The sequence below is a fragment of the Planococcus citri genome, chromosome 2 (genome assembly GCF_950023065.1).
Source record: "Planococcus citri chromosome 2, ihPlaCitr1.1, whole genome shotgun sequence".
In the NCBI taxonomy this organism is placed as follows: domain Eukaryota; kingdom Metazoa; phylum Arthropoda; class Insecta; order Hemiptera; family Pseudococcidae; genus Planococcus; species Planococcus citri.
The window spans coordinates 35,000,814-35,020,116 of record NC_088678.1 but is presented as its reverse complement, the minus strand read 5'-3'; the positions used below and the strand labels follow the sequence as shown (position 1 = coordinate 35,020,116).

The 19,303-nt window shown below is 35.8% G+C and overlaps 1 protein-coding gene across 1 annotated transcript in view; it reads right to left on the bottom strand.

The window, feature by feature from the left end:
* The window catches only part of LOC135835537 (zwei Ig domain protein zig-8-like), a 366,482-nt gene that overhangs the window by 47,292 nt on the left and 299,887 nt on the right, over window positions 1-19,303 (bottom strand). Inside the window, exon 6 of the mRNA XM_065349802.1 lies at window positions 12,408-12,698. Coding sequence (XP_065205874.1) covers window positions 12,408-12,698 — 291 coding nt within the window. The remainder of the gene's footprint in view (window positions 1-12,407; window positions 12,699-19,303) is intronic.

Sequence of the window (19,303 nt, the reverse complement as noted above, 5' to 3'; positions counted from 1 at the left end):
CAAGTAGGTACAAACAATAATGTCACCAAGTTTTTTTGTTGTGGGGATATCACATGGTAAATTTAGAAGCCCCGAATTAAAGGAGGCGAAGTCAGGAATTTTTAAAGTATGACAACATCTATTAAAAAAAAATATGACAATTGGAAAAAAACCTTTTTCTTTCAATATTACCTACTTCAAGTTGAAAATGACCCCTTGCAATCATTCCCTTCACCCAACGTTTGAACGAGAACCGGGTTCAAGGACCGTTTTTAGGGGGAAAATGTGGAATTTTAACCTTTTTCTCTAGAGTTTAATTTTCGTTTTATTTTTGAAAAATACCATCAGGTCAACATTACGGACAACGAATCACCAAAATTTACTTTTCCTTTTCAAACGTAGGTAACTTATTAGTGCAGTCAATCAAAGAATAATGTAATTTTTTCAACAAAGAAAGCGAAAAGGAGAAAAATGTGTATGAGTACCTTTACCTATACATACTTTCTCCTAGTCCTCACTTTTTTTTAAATTCGTCGAATTGTGCTCACATGATTGAAGAATGAATGTTGGGCAAAAAATGATAATAACTTTCTTACGTTGAAAATTATTATTCATACAAGATGATGGTATGATTTTTTCAACCATCTCTGAAGTTGAATCTATAACGTTAACTTGAAAAATTGAATTATACGTATTATAAGGGCTTAATATTCGATGTACGATGAACTGGTGATACTTCGAAACATTGGTATTACCTCGTCGTCGTCGTGGTTCCTTGTCCTTTACAGGACATTGGAAATTGCATTTTTGTGGTACCCTAACAGGGCGAGGCGAATGCCTATTGCCACTGCGATACCTTCGTTTAAATTCGCCATCTTTAACACTGACATGATAAATTCATTGAATAAGTCGAGAATAAGGCATAGGTAACTCGATAGTCGATCTTCAACTGTTCAAATTAATTTCAGCGTCTTTTTTAAAAATTAAGAAATCAGAAGATGGTCGAAAATAGTAGATTTTAATTTTTTCAATTTTCTAAAAATCGAGAAATCGATTCGAGCACCTGAAATTTTTATTACGAAGGTTTTAGACCATGATCTTTCTAAAAATCGTGGTCCTTTCCAAATCAGAGGTAGACACCTTGAGAGGTTTCTTTGATTACGTCAAATATTAAAAAACATGGGCTCTGCCAATTCTTTTCTTCTTACAAGGGAACCTCTTGAGGTGTCACACTCCGATTTGAACGGGACCGCGATTTTTGGAAAAAGCATAGTCTAAAATCCCCCAAACCAAATTTTCAGCTGCCCAAGTTCATTTTTCGATTTTTGGCGAATTTTTGACAATTCAAAATTGACTGGTTTTGGTGAGTTATGCTTTTTTTTAAAAAAAAGTACGTACTTGATCAGTAAAAATGGTCAAAATAAGTCCCAAAACTACTATTATTTACCCAAATCCAAATAATTTTACTATTTCCAGCCATTCTGAAGCCTCCAGCGCGATTTTTCAATTTCTCCAGAATTTTGAATTTACTCCAGAAGGCGTGAATATGCAGCTGGGCAGCTAAAAATCGAGTTGTATATTACACTCGACCTGTTTAACGAGTTTATCCACATTTGAGCCGATTTTGTGAGTGACACCTCAAAAGTGGCTTTTTAACCAGCTAAAAAATCCAAAAAATCAAAAGTTTCTCGTTTGTGTGAAAATTTTCGAAATTCACGCGAATCGCTGTATTTTGTCCAAAACTAACCCCCCCCCATCCAAATTTCACAATTCCAGCCATTCTGGAGCCTCCAGCGCGATTTTTCAATTTCTCCAGAATTTTGAATTTGCTCCAGAAGGCGTGAATATGCAGTTGTACAGCTGAAAGTCGAGTTGTGTATTATACTCGACATGTTTAACGAGTTTATCTACATTTGAGCCGATTTTGGGAGTGACACCTCAAGAGTGGTTTTTTGACCAGCTTTTTTCAAAATTGAAAAATCCAAAAAATCAAAAGATTACCGTGTTTGTGAGGAAATTTTTGAAATTTGTGAGAATCACTGTATGTCTTCAAGAACTAACCCCCGAAGCGCAAATTCTACCATTTCCAGCCGTTTTGGAGCGAAAGTAACATCTCAAAAAACCACTCTTGAGATGTCACTCTCAAAATCGGCTCAAATGTGGATAAACTCGTTAAACAGGTCGAGTGTAATATACAACTCGATTTTTAGCTGCCCAACTTCATATTCACACCTTCTAGAGCAAATTCAAAATTCTGGAGAAATTGAAAAATCGCGTTGGAGGCTCCAGAATGGCTGGAAATGGTAAAATTTGGATTTGGGTAAATAATAGTAGTTTTGGGACTTATTTTGACCATTTTTACTGATCAAGTACGCACTTTTTAAAAAAAAAAAATCATAAATCACCAAGACCAGTCAATTTTGAATTTTTAAAAATTCGCCAAAAATCAAAAAATGAACTTGGGCAGCTGAAAATTTTGTTTTGGGGGTTTTAGACTATGCTCTTTCCAAATGACACCTCAAGAAGTTCTCTTGTTAGGAAGGAGGCAGCAACAATTTCAAATGAATTTTTCCGTTGCAAGAGGCTATAATCAGCCACTTTGATATTTTACCTTTAATTTCTCATTATTGTTTTTCAAGGGTAATTTTCTTCAGTCAACTTGAGACTGTTTTTATTTCTCATGGGAAAAAGTCAGAAATTTTCTAATGTGGATATCTAACTACTTACCTATCTAACTTTGGTTTAATTTTTTAAAAGCGAGATGAGGTTATTTTGAGAGGCTAGAGTACAAAAATGTTAGAATAAACAATTCTTAAACAAATGATTTTTTTATTTTTTTGAAAGAGATCAGGTTGGTTTCAGTATTGTCTGCCCCACTAAATGGAAAAATTGCATTAAGATTGTCATCTTGGAAAAATTTGTTTCTCTTTTTTTGGGGGGGGGGGGAGAATAATGGAATCATTTTATTGTACCATTCTGATTGATCAAAAATCAAAAATACCTACTCGTATCGTGTTCATTTTACTCAGCTCGAATTCAATAAACTGAATGAAAGGGGAGTCATCATTTCTGAGACACCCTATAAAAGTATTTTCCCTTGTTCGTATATAACCTATATTAACGATGCATTTACTTGCTATACCTAAGTTTGATTCATGCATACAAATATGTATAACTGGAATAAGTGACGAAGAAGGGAGGAAAAACAAACAAATATCCTATTTTATGTAATCATTTTCATAATGCACTCGTAAATTAGCTGAATATTCTCCTCAGCGGTATATTTGGTATTTGTTGTGTATAGAAAGCATATGCAAAGAGGTATTGTTGAAAAAAGAAGCTACGAAGGGATCGGCCTGTTGAGCTCCCAAGTAGGTACACACCGCGGCAATAAGTATAAAGAAACGCGGAGCAAAAGAAGCAAATATCTGTATACCGGATATTAAAGAGAATAAAAATTCTAATTTTAAACGAGCATAACGTGCTGATAAAGCTGGTAAAATTTTATTCGTAATACGTTATCCTAACTACGTTTACATTCGGAAATACTCGTATTATACGGATACGGTATTTATAAGAGGACGAAGAAAGCAGCAAAGCAAACAAGGGGCGGCCAATTTTAAGAAGTCGTAAAATTCGGCCTAAAAATCTGCAAAAGTCGTATATATAATACGTATAAAATTACCAGGCGATAAGTTTTGTAAACGGCTCTATACAAACCACGTTAGATATGCCAAGATGAAGAGGATGAGAAGAAGTTCAGCAACGCGGATATGAAATGCGGGGAATGGAAAAAAAATTGTAAACTGGCGAGAAATTGTTTCGCGTGGTTTAGTAAACAGACTTTAAACTCGAATGTAATTACTATGTAGCGATTCGCATTTGAAACGACTTTAACTAGATCCCTTCTTATTTATAACTTAAAAGCTAATTTACGCCGAGTCTTAAATATGTAAACTAGAAGGGGTGCTGCGTGAGAGGGTACGCAGACAAAAAGTTGCACATGTTGGGTGGATTATTAACGTGCGGATTTCAATCGACAAGCCGTTGGAATTTTTTTACTAGTTTGCCTTTTTCTTTTCCAAAGCAATACTTATGGTGTCGATTGTACGAGCGTTTCGTTATGTACGATATGGGTTCGAAAAGGTAAGTAGTTTTTTTTTACGAGTAGATATGTGGTTTTTTCCTTACTTTTAAAGGGTAATAAAATTATATGAAGTAATCGATGAAATGCTCGAAACGTGCTTAAAGATTTCAATTTCGTTGTTTCACTTACTTAACCATTCGTTTGCTCCAAATTGGAAATTTTTCCTCGAAAGGGAAGTGCGAGGTACCTGAATGAGACATTCTTGGTAAATATTGAGAAAATAAATAGGTCTGTGTGGATGTTTTATATTTTCAAAAGGGTGCTTGAGGTTTTCCTTCGGATTCCTCGTGAGGCAAATAATAATCAATTGACTTTTTTTTTTACCTATTGTTATCATTTTCCTTCACAATCACCATCGGAATCAGTAAAATGGGAAACGATTCCCTCTTATTACAATCTATAAAATACATTTTCTGCGGAAATCACTGATTTTTTGACTGACAAATACCGAACCTTTTTTTTGTGGAAAAATTTTGAAATTTACTTCATTCCTCCATCTTCATCTTACATTTCTCCATTCTGCTTCGTGCTTTATTTTTAATTTTCGATTGTTCAGCTTTATTTGACTCATCCTAACCGCGAGTAGCTTAATTGGTGTAGAGAAAGTTCAAAAAATATTTTCCGAAGAAAAAAAACAGTCTACAAAGAAATTAAAAAAATTTCAAGAAAAATTTGTTTCGTTTACATTTGATTTCCTGCAAATTTTCTTTTCTGTAATCGAGTGAAATTTCCATTAGCAGAAAAATTGCCATAATTATTATGTAATTAAACCGCGAAGAATTTTTCCTCCGACAACGTGTTCCCCATGAAAACAAACTAGAACATAAATTTCTTACTCGGCAACGTATTAACCTCAAAAACGCTTATGCATATAATTTCTGCGAGCGTTTTTGCCGCGTTGCGTTGTACTACTTACTACTTAAGTGAAAATATGAAATAATTTTTGATTAAACCAACACGAAAAATTTATAAAACTTTATTATTAATTGTTTCCGTAGTTGTATTAAGTTTTTGAATTACTCCGCGCGGAGTTTTCAAAGACGCGATATTAACTCGCGTAATGTTCAAAAGTTTAAAACGCGGTATTTAAATTCTTAACTCTTGAACACCCAATATCTGACGTTTATTTCCTTTTTGGAAATTAACTTTTATTAATTTCTAACTTGTAAACGTCTGAGGCGTGCTTTTTTTGGGGGATGGAAATGTTTTGCGGAAAGGTTTTTTTTGCCACTTCTCCAGGATGAGGAGTTATGAGCGCTAAAGATGAGGGTGAGTGGATGTATGCATATACTCGTAAAAATACTGCAAAAGGTCCCAACGACAAACTTCGCCATCGTAGCGGTACCGCGTGCGGTATCCGGACTCGATAAATTAATTTAATGTTCGAAAAATAATTCTGTAATAGAGATGAGAAGGGGTGTAACCTCTCGCCAGCCCTGCTCAGTGCTCTTCGTCAAATGTAAATGTACGGTTGAAAAGGTTGTTGAAAAGAATACGAAAAGTCGTGTGGGGGTTTTTCTCTTTCGACTACCATGCTACATGTATAGGTACATAGGTACCTATTTTAATAATATCTACGTAATGCCTTTAGTTTCAGACACCTTTTACAGCTAATCTCACACGTGTGTGTGTGTGTGTACACTGTGTACTCATTGTATTGTGGGTACCTATACTCGATGTTATCTATATGTAGAGTATTAGATGCATGAGCTGTACAGTGTGATTCGAAAATCTTGGTAAAATTTCACTGTAAAATAACTAAATTTCAAAATTAATTTTTAATTTTTCTATGAAATTGGTTGGTTTCTTTAGTGAACCCAAACATTATTGCGATCAAAGGTTTTTTTGGTGAATATTGTCTAGGGTGGTATGCTGAACAACATACTAAAAGTCCCCGCCCCTATCCCACGAGCTAACCCCCCACAGTGGATCAAAGCCCCCCAAAATCAGTTTTTTGTCAAGAACTCCTGAAATATTGAATTTTGAGTAAAATAAGCTCAGTGATCATTTCATCTCCTCTCCAATACCTATCAAATGAGCTATCGACCAACTCCCTAGCCTCAAGGGGTTGGCGCTACGACCCCTCAAAGTGACGTGATTTTAATAATTTTACATTTTATGACTTGGGACTTGTAACCTGTTCTAATTGATAAAATGAAGTCAAACTTGGGGAATGGGATTCTTTTAGGAGCTAGAGTTGACCTCTCTGGAGTGGAGAGGGTCAAAGTTGAAAATTACAGAAAGGTAATTTTTTTGGAGGGGTATTACATGACCTCAAATGTTTGAAAAGGGTCCAAATTCATACCATCGGACAGTACCCAATCTGTGATCAACATTTCCAAATTTCAGCTTCCTAGATCATCCCCAACCCATTTAAAGCGGAATTAAGGTGAAAATCCCCTTATTTTGCCCCTATTTTCGGTTTTTCCGTCTTAAAAAGAGTGGGGATGACCTAGGAAGCTGAAATTTGGTTATGTTGATCACAGATGGGGTACTGTCCGAGAGTATGATTTTGGACCCTTTTCAAACATTTGGGGTCATGTTATGCCTCCCCAAAAAAATTACCTTTTTATAATTTTAAACTTTGACCCTCCGCACTCCAGAGAGGTCAACTCTAGCTCCCAAAAGAATCCCATTCCTCAAGTTTGACTTCATTTTATCAATTAGAACAGGTTACAAGTCCCAAGTCATAAAATGTAAAATTATTAAAATCACATCACTTTGAGAGGTCGTAGCGCCACCCCCTTGAGGCTAGGGAGTTGGTCGATAGCTCATTTGATACGTATTGGAGGGGAGATGAAATGATCACTGAGCTCATTTTACTCAAAATTCAATATTTCAGGAGTTCTTGAAGAAAAACTGATTTTGGGGGGCTTTGATCCACTGTGGGGGGAGGGTTAGCTCGTGGGATAGGGGCGAGGACTTTTAGTATGTTGTTCAGCATACCACCCTAGACAATATTCACCAAAAAAACCTTTGATCGCAATAATGTTTGGGTCAAATTGATTTTGACTGGACTAAATTCATCTTCAGAATTTACGAGTATTTTGCCAAGAAATTCAGAAAATATGGATTTTACGTAGTAAAGGGGCGAGTAAAATAATCTCTTATCCAAATTTTCAATCACTCAAGTTGATTTTTCGATTTTTGATTGGTAGGTTCTTGAAGATGTGTTTCAGAAAAATCTGAAAATGTTGAAGTTTTGAAATACTTATCATACGTTTCAACTAGGTACATACATTCAACGGGTAGAAAAAAATGATTTCTCGCTTCATTCAACTCTCATGGAGGGATCATTTCATTGTCTCCGGCTATATTTCAAAACCTCCGGTGAGGATTTTATGGGGTTAAAAAAGACTGAAAATCAATTTTATTCTTAGGCAGTTATCATCTCAGTTGGGATTGTTTTGAAATGGACCAATCAGAAATTATGACCTCGACAGAAACTCCAACTGAAAATGGCACGATAGTGAGTCTGGTGAAATACGAAAATCGTGAAATTGATTCCACACTCGTCTAACAAAATGGAAAAGCGTTCATTGGTCAAGTTTTAACTTCTAAAAGTAATTTTATCAGAATAAATGAATACCTACCTATTTCATTGTAACTCTTAAAAGAAACCTTTACAACTCCTCAACTCTAATTGGACTGAAATTTAGCTCACTGAAAGAACTTGCCGTGCACCCTTCAGAACCAAATTTTGAGCTATCGAAGTTGATTTTTTGATTTTTGAAAAATTTCTGAAAATAAAGTTAACCTCCAAAATTAATTACCACCACTTTTGAAGGGACCTGGTGCCTTCGGCAAAAGTTGAATTTTCACGAGAAAAATGATACAATATGCCCCTGAAGACGTTGTAATTAATTTTGGCAGCTGAAAATTTAATCTTGTCGTAAAATTGGCATTAAAAATTGAATGAGCCATGCAGTGAATTTGCAAATCTGAAGTGACGAGTTGAAAAAAGGATTTTTTGCTAGTTGAATAATCTGAAGTTGAAAAAATTCAAAATTGCCTGGTGAGTTTCTTTTTTTCATTTTTGATTAATTTTTGAAAATAGAAATTAAGCACGTATTACATATCTTGGCAAGGTGAAAAGTTGAAATGTGGGTTCCATTATTAGGTATACCTAACCTTTGAAATTAAATTAAATGGCCGTAATTTCGAGCTGTTTCAAAGTTTCTTTCAGACTGTTGGACTTACTATTTTTCAAAAAATCTTCTAAAAAAGGGGTACAAATGAAATTTAAGTTCTGAAAACCCGAATTTTTTGCTTAAATAGCTGCTTCAATCAGTTTTGACATGATCTTTTTTATTTTTGAGTAAATTTGTGTTTTAAAAATATTTTCATCCCAAATAATTATTACTCGTAAGTTATAAGTTATAACAAAACATCATCACTCCTGAAAGGGAAATAATATTTTGGAATACAGTAATTCCATTTTTGTCAATGTTATCTATCAACTTCAAAAACTCGAAAATTTTTCATGAATTTCAGCCTACTATTTTCAATGTTGGTAATTGGAAACAATGACCAAAAAATATGGTATCACTGCATTCTAATTTAGTTCCTCAATTTCAAAAACGACATTAATTTTTGATCTTTTACGATGATTTTTTTCAAAAATTCTTTCTCTTGGAGAGCTTATATGCATTTTCCTTTCAGAAGTACAAACGGGAGATAAAAAAATTTCTGGAAATTTTCTACTCGATTAGAAAGTAAAAAATCTTTATTGATTTTATCAAAGTTTTGTACAGTTTTTTTTTTTTTTGTAATGTATTCTAAGGTAGATACTTAAAAATTCAAAAATTCACTGATGACTTCGGTCTAGGCACAGCTTAAAGCTAATAGCAATCATTTCGAGTGTTTATAAACAGAATACTATTCAAATTTTAGCATTTCAACTCAAGTATAGAGATCAAATTGCGGTTTTTTCTTGAGAAATGAGCCAGATTTTAATTTTTAAGAATTGGCCAAAAACCTAAAAAAATAAATTCAGTTTCTGGGGTCTTATCTGGTGCTTGTATTTCTCGGCAGGTCAAAAAATTCTCCTTCAGGTTGGATTCTTATTTTGTTGGCGAAACTTGGACCTTGGGTAAGGAATAGCTATGCACCATTAGCATTCAAAATCGCCAATGAATCTCGTTTCAGAATATTTAGAACACCTTGTATGTCTATGTACCTACACAATACACACGTATCACTCGTTCAAAATTTATTGAAACCGCTCGCAACTTGTTGATCTCCCTGTATGCGTATTATTTGGCTGCTTGCGCAACACCTACATATAATAATAGTGCGTCAGTCGAAGTGTATTGTTGGTGCGATATATAGAAGTACAATGTTATATAATATGCCAAGGATGAGAGCGAAATAAGGTGGGCTGATAGGGGAGAAGAAGGGTTTGCTCAATCGGTAAACGGAAACGTTCTTCTTGTTCAGATTTACATGCTCTTTGTTGCGAGATTTATGAGGCTCGTTACTGTTGAGCCGACTTCAATGGAATAAGTACAACTCAATCATTCGACGTAGTTTTCAAATGAAAGATAATTTACAATATTCAACCCTTAAAGCGGCGTTCAGTTCGTCTTTACCATACGTCAGCTTCAACCTCATCGCGTTTTTGATGAAGGTAGGTAGGCGTCGTGTAACCAGAATTTCTAAACATTTAAACGCGTTCGAGCAAGCAACTCAAAAAAAAAAGTGAAAAAAGTTCGCAATCCACCGAAGATGCTTTTGCCACGTGAAACTATTCGAGTATGAGAACGAAAAGAAACTACATATATAAAATATTCTTCTCGTATAGTTATTGCTGCAACGTTCGCGATAAGTATTGTGAAAAACTATTTCCAGCTGGAATTTTCTTTTAAAAATCCATCAACATTAAAGTACGAGTAAATTTCTTCGTATACGTAATGGCATCAAATTATAAAGTTTCTTCTTTATGAACTTTTCATTCACGGTGCTAGTTTCTACTTCGTCTGTGTTTATAAACGCTGCTACCTACGTTATTCATGTATTCTTATTGTATGTACAAATCTTAAGGTACCTACTAGTACGTTTAATTTCATCTTTATTCTAGCCTTATTTTTATCCGACAATCGTTGATCTGCTGGATACACACGTTCGATTAAATTTTTAAAATAAACTGCCCATAAATCGACTATACCTAAGTACGTGGACGAATTTTATTTCTATCAAAATTTTTTTCCCGTTTAGTTTGAAATATCGTGTCGTCGAATTCTCGTCTATTTTATTTGGCTTTATTTACTCTATCTTGGGTTGCGCAGAAAACCCATTTTGTTAAATTTTTCCAGTTATGTTTTGGCCCAAGGTTGTCCTTCGTTTTCAATTTAATATTTAGGAAGGCCTTTGAAAAAAATTCGAATGATGACATTTCTCAGAATCTCGAATAAATATTTTTTTCGCTATTGGATTTTCAGTTTTTTTTCCTACTTATTTCTTCCTTCAAAAATATATTTGAAACTAGAAATCCTTCGAATAAAAAATTGTTACGGTTTGTACGGGACGTATGTTTGTAAGATTTGAAAATTTTTGCAATTTTACGTTTCTTACTCTTCTTTTTTTTCGTTCGACTTTTCAGCTAAGCACATAGAAAAATCCATCAATTTTTTGTCGCTTCTTTTTATGTACTTTTCTTAAATTTTATTATAGACTTGAAACGTTGATTTCGATTTTCACCATAAAGTAATCGAGTTGGTAAATTTTTGATGTCCTGGTGTATCTTTAAAATAAAATTTAACGCGTTTATTGAAAATTTGTGGCCTTGTCCTTGTAGAATAATGTAGTATTTCTGGTGGATTCGGAACAAGAAAGAGATGAAGGCGTGGGATGGTGTGCGGAGGGGAGGAGAGGGGACAAAATACCTTATACTAGGATATTTGATGGAGCTATTTCGGTTACTATAAATTTTGGGCTTTGAAGAAAGTTGATATTTCTGTAAGCCTGCATAGGATAGAAAATTTCAATGGAAAGAATTACTAAAAATATGCCATAAAATATCATTTTTATGGTTGAAAAAATTGCCTACGGTAGGTATACGTTTATACGAGTGATTCCCTGCTTATTTTCAATCATATCTACTTCAAAAGATGTGAAAAGTGACTGAATTTTCTCAAGGATAAAATTTAATTGTATTTACAAAGAGCGACTTACTTCAATTTTCAAGATTTAAAATTTGGTTCTGAGTCTTTTTTACCAATATTTACTTTTGGAACACGAGTCAGAATTTTTTTTTATGAAATATACCTACCTATCTCTCATTTTTTTTTACCGACGATTTTCTAAATTTCAAGCAAACTCAATATCTACTTACATACCTATATTTATTTTTGCAATTTTTGTGAAGTAGTAGAAAATGATTTAAACTCTTGAAAAAACACGTTTAGTCTCGTTCTCAGTCACGAAAATTTCTATTTGAAAAATCATTCATCGCATTGAAAAAATATGTTGATTCGACACTCGAGTGACAAAAACGAAATAAAAAAGTAGGTACTTTTTTTTTGTCTTTTACTTGAGTATATAATGTCTATAGGTGGACTATCTATGCTACTCAAGTCCCAAACCCGTATCGACAAATCCGGTAATCAAATTTTAATTAAATATTATCACGGTAATCCGAGGGTAAATGGCGTTTATCCCGTATACTGTCACGGTAAGATTAACTATATAGTAAAATACACATTAATAAAACCTTCGACACCCGATTAGCGCATATTTTTCAGCCATTATATAACGATATAAAAATCCAATTTCCATCGTTTAAATTAAATTTCGCATTTGACACAGGGCTCGCAATGTAAAAAGGAAAATGACTAGAGATGAAATGAGAAAACGTATGATGTAGGTATTTGATTGGTTCGTTATGTATACTACATGCGTCGTGCTTTAGATGTATAGAATTCTGTGCCATAGGTAGGTAAATACAATGATTATGTTACCCACGTAGAGGAATAAAATCAAAGCTCTTACTTGAATAATGTTTAATGCAGTCGACGAATTAAGTTAATCCTAAATTAAGACGCGTTATTGAATCGGCTTTGGAAATTAAGTTTAAATTTTCATTAGCTTAAGGTAAAGCCTATCTATATACAGTATACACTGAGAGAATGATAGGTTGCAGGTGTAAGTATATAGGTAGGTAGGTAGCTCGTAATGATAGGTAGGTCTAGGAAGCTAGAGATACACATATATTTTACAAGAGATAAGTTCTCTTTATATATACGTTTGGTATGTCTATATGAATGTTGGTAGAGGTACTCACCATTGAGTATGTGAACAACAGTACTATCTGGATGAGCGTTGCTAGGCACACAAGAATAATTTCCGGTGTGTTCGTTGGTGGTTCTGGGAACGTATAAGGCGCTGGTTTTATTTGCTAAATCTAGGGTTACGTTGAAACCTCTATGCGAGTCGTAGTTCACCATTTGATTATTGTGGTACCAAAAAATATACGTTGGTATTTCCGGACTTTTCAGCACCGTGCAGACTAAATGTAAAACACTACCGTATTTCAGGTATTTTTCTTTTGAGCCTTCGATTTGAGCTTCAGCCTCTGTGAAAAAAAAAACAAATTTGCGTTTAGTAAAAGTGGACAAGGAGGAATAAAAAATATTATATGGATATTTTAAAATCCCATGGCGTAGATCGACCAGTGAAAAAAAAAATACATAGCAGGTCAAGATGGTCAAAATCTACCTTTAACGGATTTTCAAACAAAACTGGATACAAATCATCTAGTGGGATGAGAAGAAGTTTTGAATCACCAGCACACTAATTTCGGGAGTGAGGGCTAAAATGTGGCGTTTATGGTCGACTTCGTCATTTTTCATCAAATTGATGTGCAAAGTTGGTGTTTCCTGTTATGGATTTTCAGTAACGAGGGGGCAATTTTTTATGGATTTATGAATCACAATTTGCAGTTGCCAATCTTCATTTTTTAAAACCTTTTTCTGTCCCTAGAATTGGATTAAATTTTATTTCGGTCCATTTCGGATTAGAATTTTGGGATTTTACTGTTCTGGACATGAGATGCCTGGAGTAAATTGAAAGGAGTGGGAGCTGAAATGCCCTCAAAAATTATTAAAATCAATAATTATTTCGATTTTCTATCATTTTTTTTTTTTACATTTTGTAATCACACTGATTTTTGAACTCTTAATCTTGAAAATATCATTATGAAAATCGAGCTATGTAGAGCAGTTTTGAAAGAGTTCATTGGGTACAAAAAGGGATTATTTGTTCCAAAATTTTTTTTTTTAATGCTGAAAATGTTCTATGTAATTTAGTCATTTAGAGAAAGCTGAGGGAAAAGAGACCTGTGTTATTTGATTTTCCAAGTGTCGAGAACATGGTCCCCTTAGCAAGTCTGCTCAAATACGACCACAGTCTTCGTAAAACAACACATCAGAATTTTCAGCTAGATAATTGGATATTAACCTGAGTCTCAAGAGCCTGCTTTTTAAAAAAACTGTTTAAATTAGTACTTTTCAATTTGAACGAAACCAAGCTAGATCGAAGGAGCAGGTCCTGAAAATTTCGTAACCAAAATTTCAAGTCTTAAAGTCCACGATACGAATTTTTGGGAATTTTTGGAAATTTAAAAATTCACAGATGCTGTTTTGTACGATGAATCGATCTAAATCGATAAATCTGACTCAAGAATATTGAAATAAATCGAACAATTCGACTGACAAAACATAACAACTCAAAATAAAAGCAATATTTATTTTACAAGGTCGTTGACCTAAAGATCAACGAACCTAACGAAAACAAAGAACTGAGCAAGAGCTCGATGACTTTATAACTCGACGATTAAATCAATATTAACGCGACAATTTACGAAACATAACGATTACAACGAATAAACGAATACCTATTTAACAGCCAATGATTTCTCACGAAATTTAGAACATTTTAACTCGACTAAATAGCCACGTATTAATATTACGCGATTTTACGTAAACGAAATTTATTTTTATTTTAAGGGGATATTCTCAATACATGGTAGTATATCGGTTTGCCTGCCAAACGTAAATATAATTATTCAGAGCCGCGGATGCACGGAATGGGCTCAAATTTGAAGTATATGCTTTTCAAGACATTTCGATCAATCCTATGCATGCGTTTGTCGATACGTTAAATAGTTTTCGAAAAAATACGGTTTAATGAAATTTGGGACTTTTTGGTGAAAAATCCAACATTTTTAAAAGTGTACTTTTTTGAAAACTATTTAACGTATCGACAAACGCATGCATAGGATTGTTCGAAATGTCTTGAAAAATATACATTTCAAATTTGAGCCCATTCCGTTCATCCGCGGCTCTGAATAATTATATCAAAGTTTGTTCCATAAGACTAATGTAAAATAAGGCATTTTGGTTATGCTATGAGAAAATTTGGTGTATTGAGAATATCCCCTTAAATAAAAAAACAAAAGTTACCGAACACTTTTCGATACGTTACGGTTACAAGACCAATTTTGCCAACACCCCACCATAAAAATATTTTCCCTAACACGCGTGCCACTTAAACAAACGAAAAACTTGTTGCTTCTTATCATTACCGGTGTTTGTAAACACTACGATCAAAAATATTTTTACAGCAAAATTTCACTTAAACTATACTTGAGAATTATAAAAATCGACTCGAACACAATAGTTAAACGCGATATAACATTTTACATAAACGTTCGAACACCGTACGGGTAGTGGCTTTCGTTAATAAATCAGCCAGTTGATCTATCGATGAAACTTTTTGTAGATAGATCACATTTTTAAGAATCAGATCGCGAATATGGTGATAACTGACATCTATGTGTCTGGTACGTTTTGATTCAACCGTATTCGCTACGGCAATCGCTGCGTTAGAATCGCAATACACCGGAACGGTGTCAATACGAACTTCCAACTCAAGAAATAAATTTCGCCATGCCAAGACTTCCTTACCAGACGTACTTAAAGCGACATATTCAGCCTCACACGACGAAAGACTTACACAATTTTGTTTCTTGACTACCCAGTCAATTACATTGCCATAGTGCAATATGAAAATTCCAGACGTTGACTTCCTATCTAAACAATCACTGGCGAAATCTGAATCTACGTACACTCATACAGAGTGTTTATCGACAAATTCAGGTATTACGTAAGTAAGTTTCACGTTTAACGTACTACATAGATACCTTAAAATACGCTTGCTGTATTCGAACAGCTCCTTATTTGCCAAGTGCTGGTATCTGCTTAGGAAGTTTACAGCATACGCAATGTCAGGACGTGTTCCTCTTGCAATGTAACTTAAACTTCCTAAGAGACCTCTCACTTTGGTTTCGAAACTTTTATCGAGCTTGAGATTAGTAATCTTCAAGTTCGGTTCGATTGGAGTTGAAATACTGTTCGAATTAGACAGCCCATATTCACTAACTAACTGTTCGATGTATGAATTTTGATGAATTTCCAAACGATCTTTACTACGATTAATTTCCATACCAATAAATTTCTTACATTGTTCCAGGTCTCTGATTCCAAAACGCTCATTCAGACTCTTAACTAACCACTCGATAAGACGATCATCGCATCCTGTGATAAGAAAATCGTCGACGTAAACAACGAACACACATCGAAGCGGATTCTCTGAATCAAAATAAACACAAGGGTCTACTTTGCTTCTAGAAAAACCCAACGATAACAGGTACGAGTTTAGCTTAGCGTTCCAGGACTTCGGACTTGTTTTGAGACCGTATAACGATCTCTTCAAAACGTATACTACTCCTTTCTCTTCGTTAGTCCCTTTTGGAGGATTGAACATGACATTACGATTTATGTCACCATTCAAGAACGCTGTGCTAACATCCAATTGGCGTAATTGCCAACGATTTACTACCGCAAGATTTAGCATCGATCGAATGCTCGGTTGGTTTGGGGTCGGCGCGTATATTTCATCTAACTCGTAAAAATGGCTATCTTTAAAACCATGTAAAACCAATCGCGCTTTATACTTTACCCCACCATTCAAGTTGATTTTTTTCTTCAAAACCCACTTACTGTCTACCTTCGAATAATTTTCACCTTTTACGCTACTTTCAGATACCGGATACCAAACGTCTTTTACTTTCATCGCCTTTAACTCTTCGTCGATCGCTACCTTCCAGTACTTCGCTTCTGGACCGTTCAGAGCTTGTTCGTACGATAAATCATCGACGCTAGCCAATGCAAAATCAGCAAAATCGTCGGATCGATCGTCGGTAGCTGAAGTATCAATCATACTACGATCAACGTGAATTTCACCGCTACGTTCGGCTTCGCTCAACTCATCTGGGTTTACCCAAGATGAGCACCCAGGAGCTGGCTCCACTGAACTACGTATTTCACTTTGAACCGTAGGTACGATCTCTACGTCGCTAACACTAACTGTTACCGATGTTTTTAACAAATGATCGTTGATGATATCGTGTATCTTACGCGTTTCATCAACTTCTACGCAACTCGAATTTGTGAATTTATTTCGTAAAACATCGTACAGTACATAACCTGTCTCTGTAAAACCTAACAACACCATATCGATCGACTTCTCATCGGTTTTCTTTCTCTTTTCAGGCGGTACCAGAACTCGTGCAACGCTTCCAAACAATCTCACTCTCGATAAATCCGGCTTTCTACGATTCCACAGCTCGTACGGTGACAAATCGTTCAAGGCAGAATGCGGTAAACGATTGTACACGTAGTTTGCCGTGTAAGCAGCGTAAAGCCAGAATTTATTCGTTAAACCTCCTTCATACAACAGAGCTCGCATTTTTTCTTGGATGGTTCGAAAGAAACGTTCGACGGTGCCATTATGCTGCTTCTCATACGGCTCACTGTTCTGCATAGATATGCCCTTTTCGTCGACAAACTCTTTAAAGGTACCTCCGATAAACTCACTAGCGTTATCGCACCTGATACGCTTTACTTTCGTATTCCACAACGTTTCACTAATATTGACATATTTTTTTAGGTAGGTACCTACTTCGGCTTTACTTCTCATTCCGAACGTTACTCCCCATCTCGTACAGTCATCTACGAAGCCAATCAAATATCGCTCGCCTTCTAGTCCTTCTGTAATAGGACCCATTACGTCAATATGAACAAGATCGAGCGGGTTCGGATACCTATACCTACTTGAATCGTAGGTATGTTTCTTTTGTTTTGCTTTACAGCAAATTTGACACTGATTGAAAGGTGGGCAATCACATCCACGTAACTCAGGAATCTTATCTAGTACCGTCTTGCTCGTATGAGCCAATCTACAATGCCAGATGTCTCCTTCACCTTTTAATTTACTAATTTTTTTCGTATTTTTCAGATTTACATCACTGTCACTAATCGTACTGGTATTTCCTATACCTACACTTGAAACGTTCGAAACTACAACTCCAGAATCATTACCTATCGTCGTCGAGGAATTACCTACATTTGTCGAGTCACTAGTATCGTCAGAAATTAACGCAGATGAATAAGAACAACTTGAATATAACATAGGAGGTATATTAATCATAAATTGAATCGTATATAATCCATTATCATTAAGCATTAATTTAGACACTAAATTTCCCGCAGGATCGACCAAACGAGGATCTTCGTCGAAGAAGAAACGATAACCGTTCGCTACGATTTTTGACACGGACAGAAGACTAAACGAAAGAGTAGGTACAAAGAATACCTCATTTAACCAATAGACATTTCCGTCATCGGCTAAAACTCTCAATCGACCAACTCCTTCTTTCATCAGGGATACTTCCCAATGAGCGGATTGTAAAGTTTCCTGAACTTTCCTCTCATCGTGCAATATCCCTGGATGCTTCAGAAAATGCGACGTCGCACCACTATCGACGACAAACGTGATGAAATCAACGCCGTCGTCGTCGTTTGTCTCGACGTACGCGTTTTCTTCACCGAGATTCAAAGCAGTCGAGTCGCCTAAAAAATAGTTCGACCCGATATTCACGTTACGCGATGTACCGAAATTAGATATCGCGACACTGTCTCCGAAACTACTACGACCGAAACTATCTTTCACGAATTCATCTACGATATTACACCTACGACCTTCATCTAACGAAAAATTTTCCTTTTTTTCAGGTGTCAATGAATAAAGACCTAACGCTATCGACGGACGAGGACCTGACGAACCGGACGAACCTGCAGTACCAGACGTACCCGACGTACCACTCGACGAACCGTTACCACCATTATTACGCGACGAATCACCGTTCTGTGGGCAGTTTCGACCGATATGCCCTGTCAGATTGCAACAATAGCAAACGATACTTCCCCGAGGGTTGGTATCGTTCCTAAAGTTCCCTCCGGCGGATCGACAAGACTTGGCCATATGGCCCCGTTTATGACACTTATAACAGGTACGATCCTTGGCTTGAACGAAGCCACTACTACCGCTACGATCACCGTTACCGTTCGACGAATTACCGGACGAGTTCGAATTACTACTACGCGATTTATTACGATTACGATTACGTTTATTACCGGATTGATTACTATCGGCGGCGGCCATCGCGGAACCGGTACTTGTCGAACCCTTCGAAGTCGAGGAGTTCTTCGAGGCATCTTCCAAACTCAAAAGTAACAATGAAATTACTTTTGGATTTGTGTCTCCAGCTGTGACGTGAACTAGTCCTCGAGCAGTCATACGCACTGACTCATACTTAGGTGAGTTGCCTAACGCATTGATCAGATACGTATAGATTTCCGATGGAGTTAACTTCACGTCCAAACTCTCCATATCGTTGACTAGCGTATAAAATGCCTCTAGGAACTCCTTCGGACTCTTGTACATATCGATGACAATCTTCGAAATACGGGTTCGACAGTCGATAATTGCTGCTTGGTTTTCCGCCTGGTACAAGGAGTTGAGCTCCGTCCAGAATACGTACGGATCCTCTGTCTCCTTGACCAGTCGGAAAACGTTCTCAGCTACGTGCCTAATTAAAATTTCAAGCGCTTTCGCTTTTTTACGCGGTGATAACGAATTTACTTGTACGATCGCGGTTTGAAGTCCTTTGGCCGAAAGAATAACTTTGATTTTTCTCTTCCAGGACACGAAGCCCGTACCGCGAAAGACCATCGACTCCATTACACGATTATCACCAGCACCGAACATACTACCAGA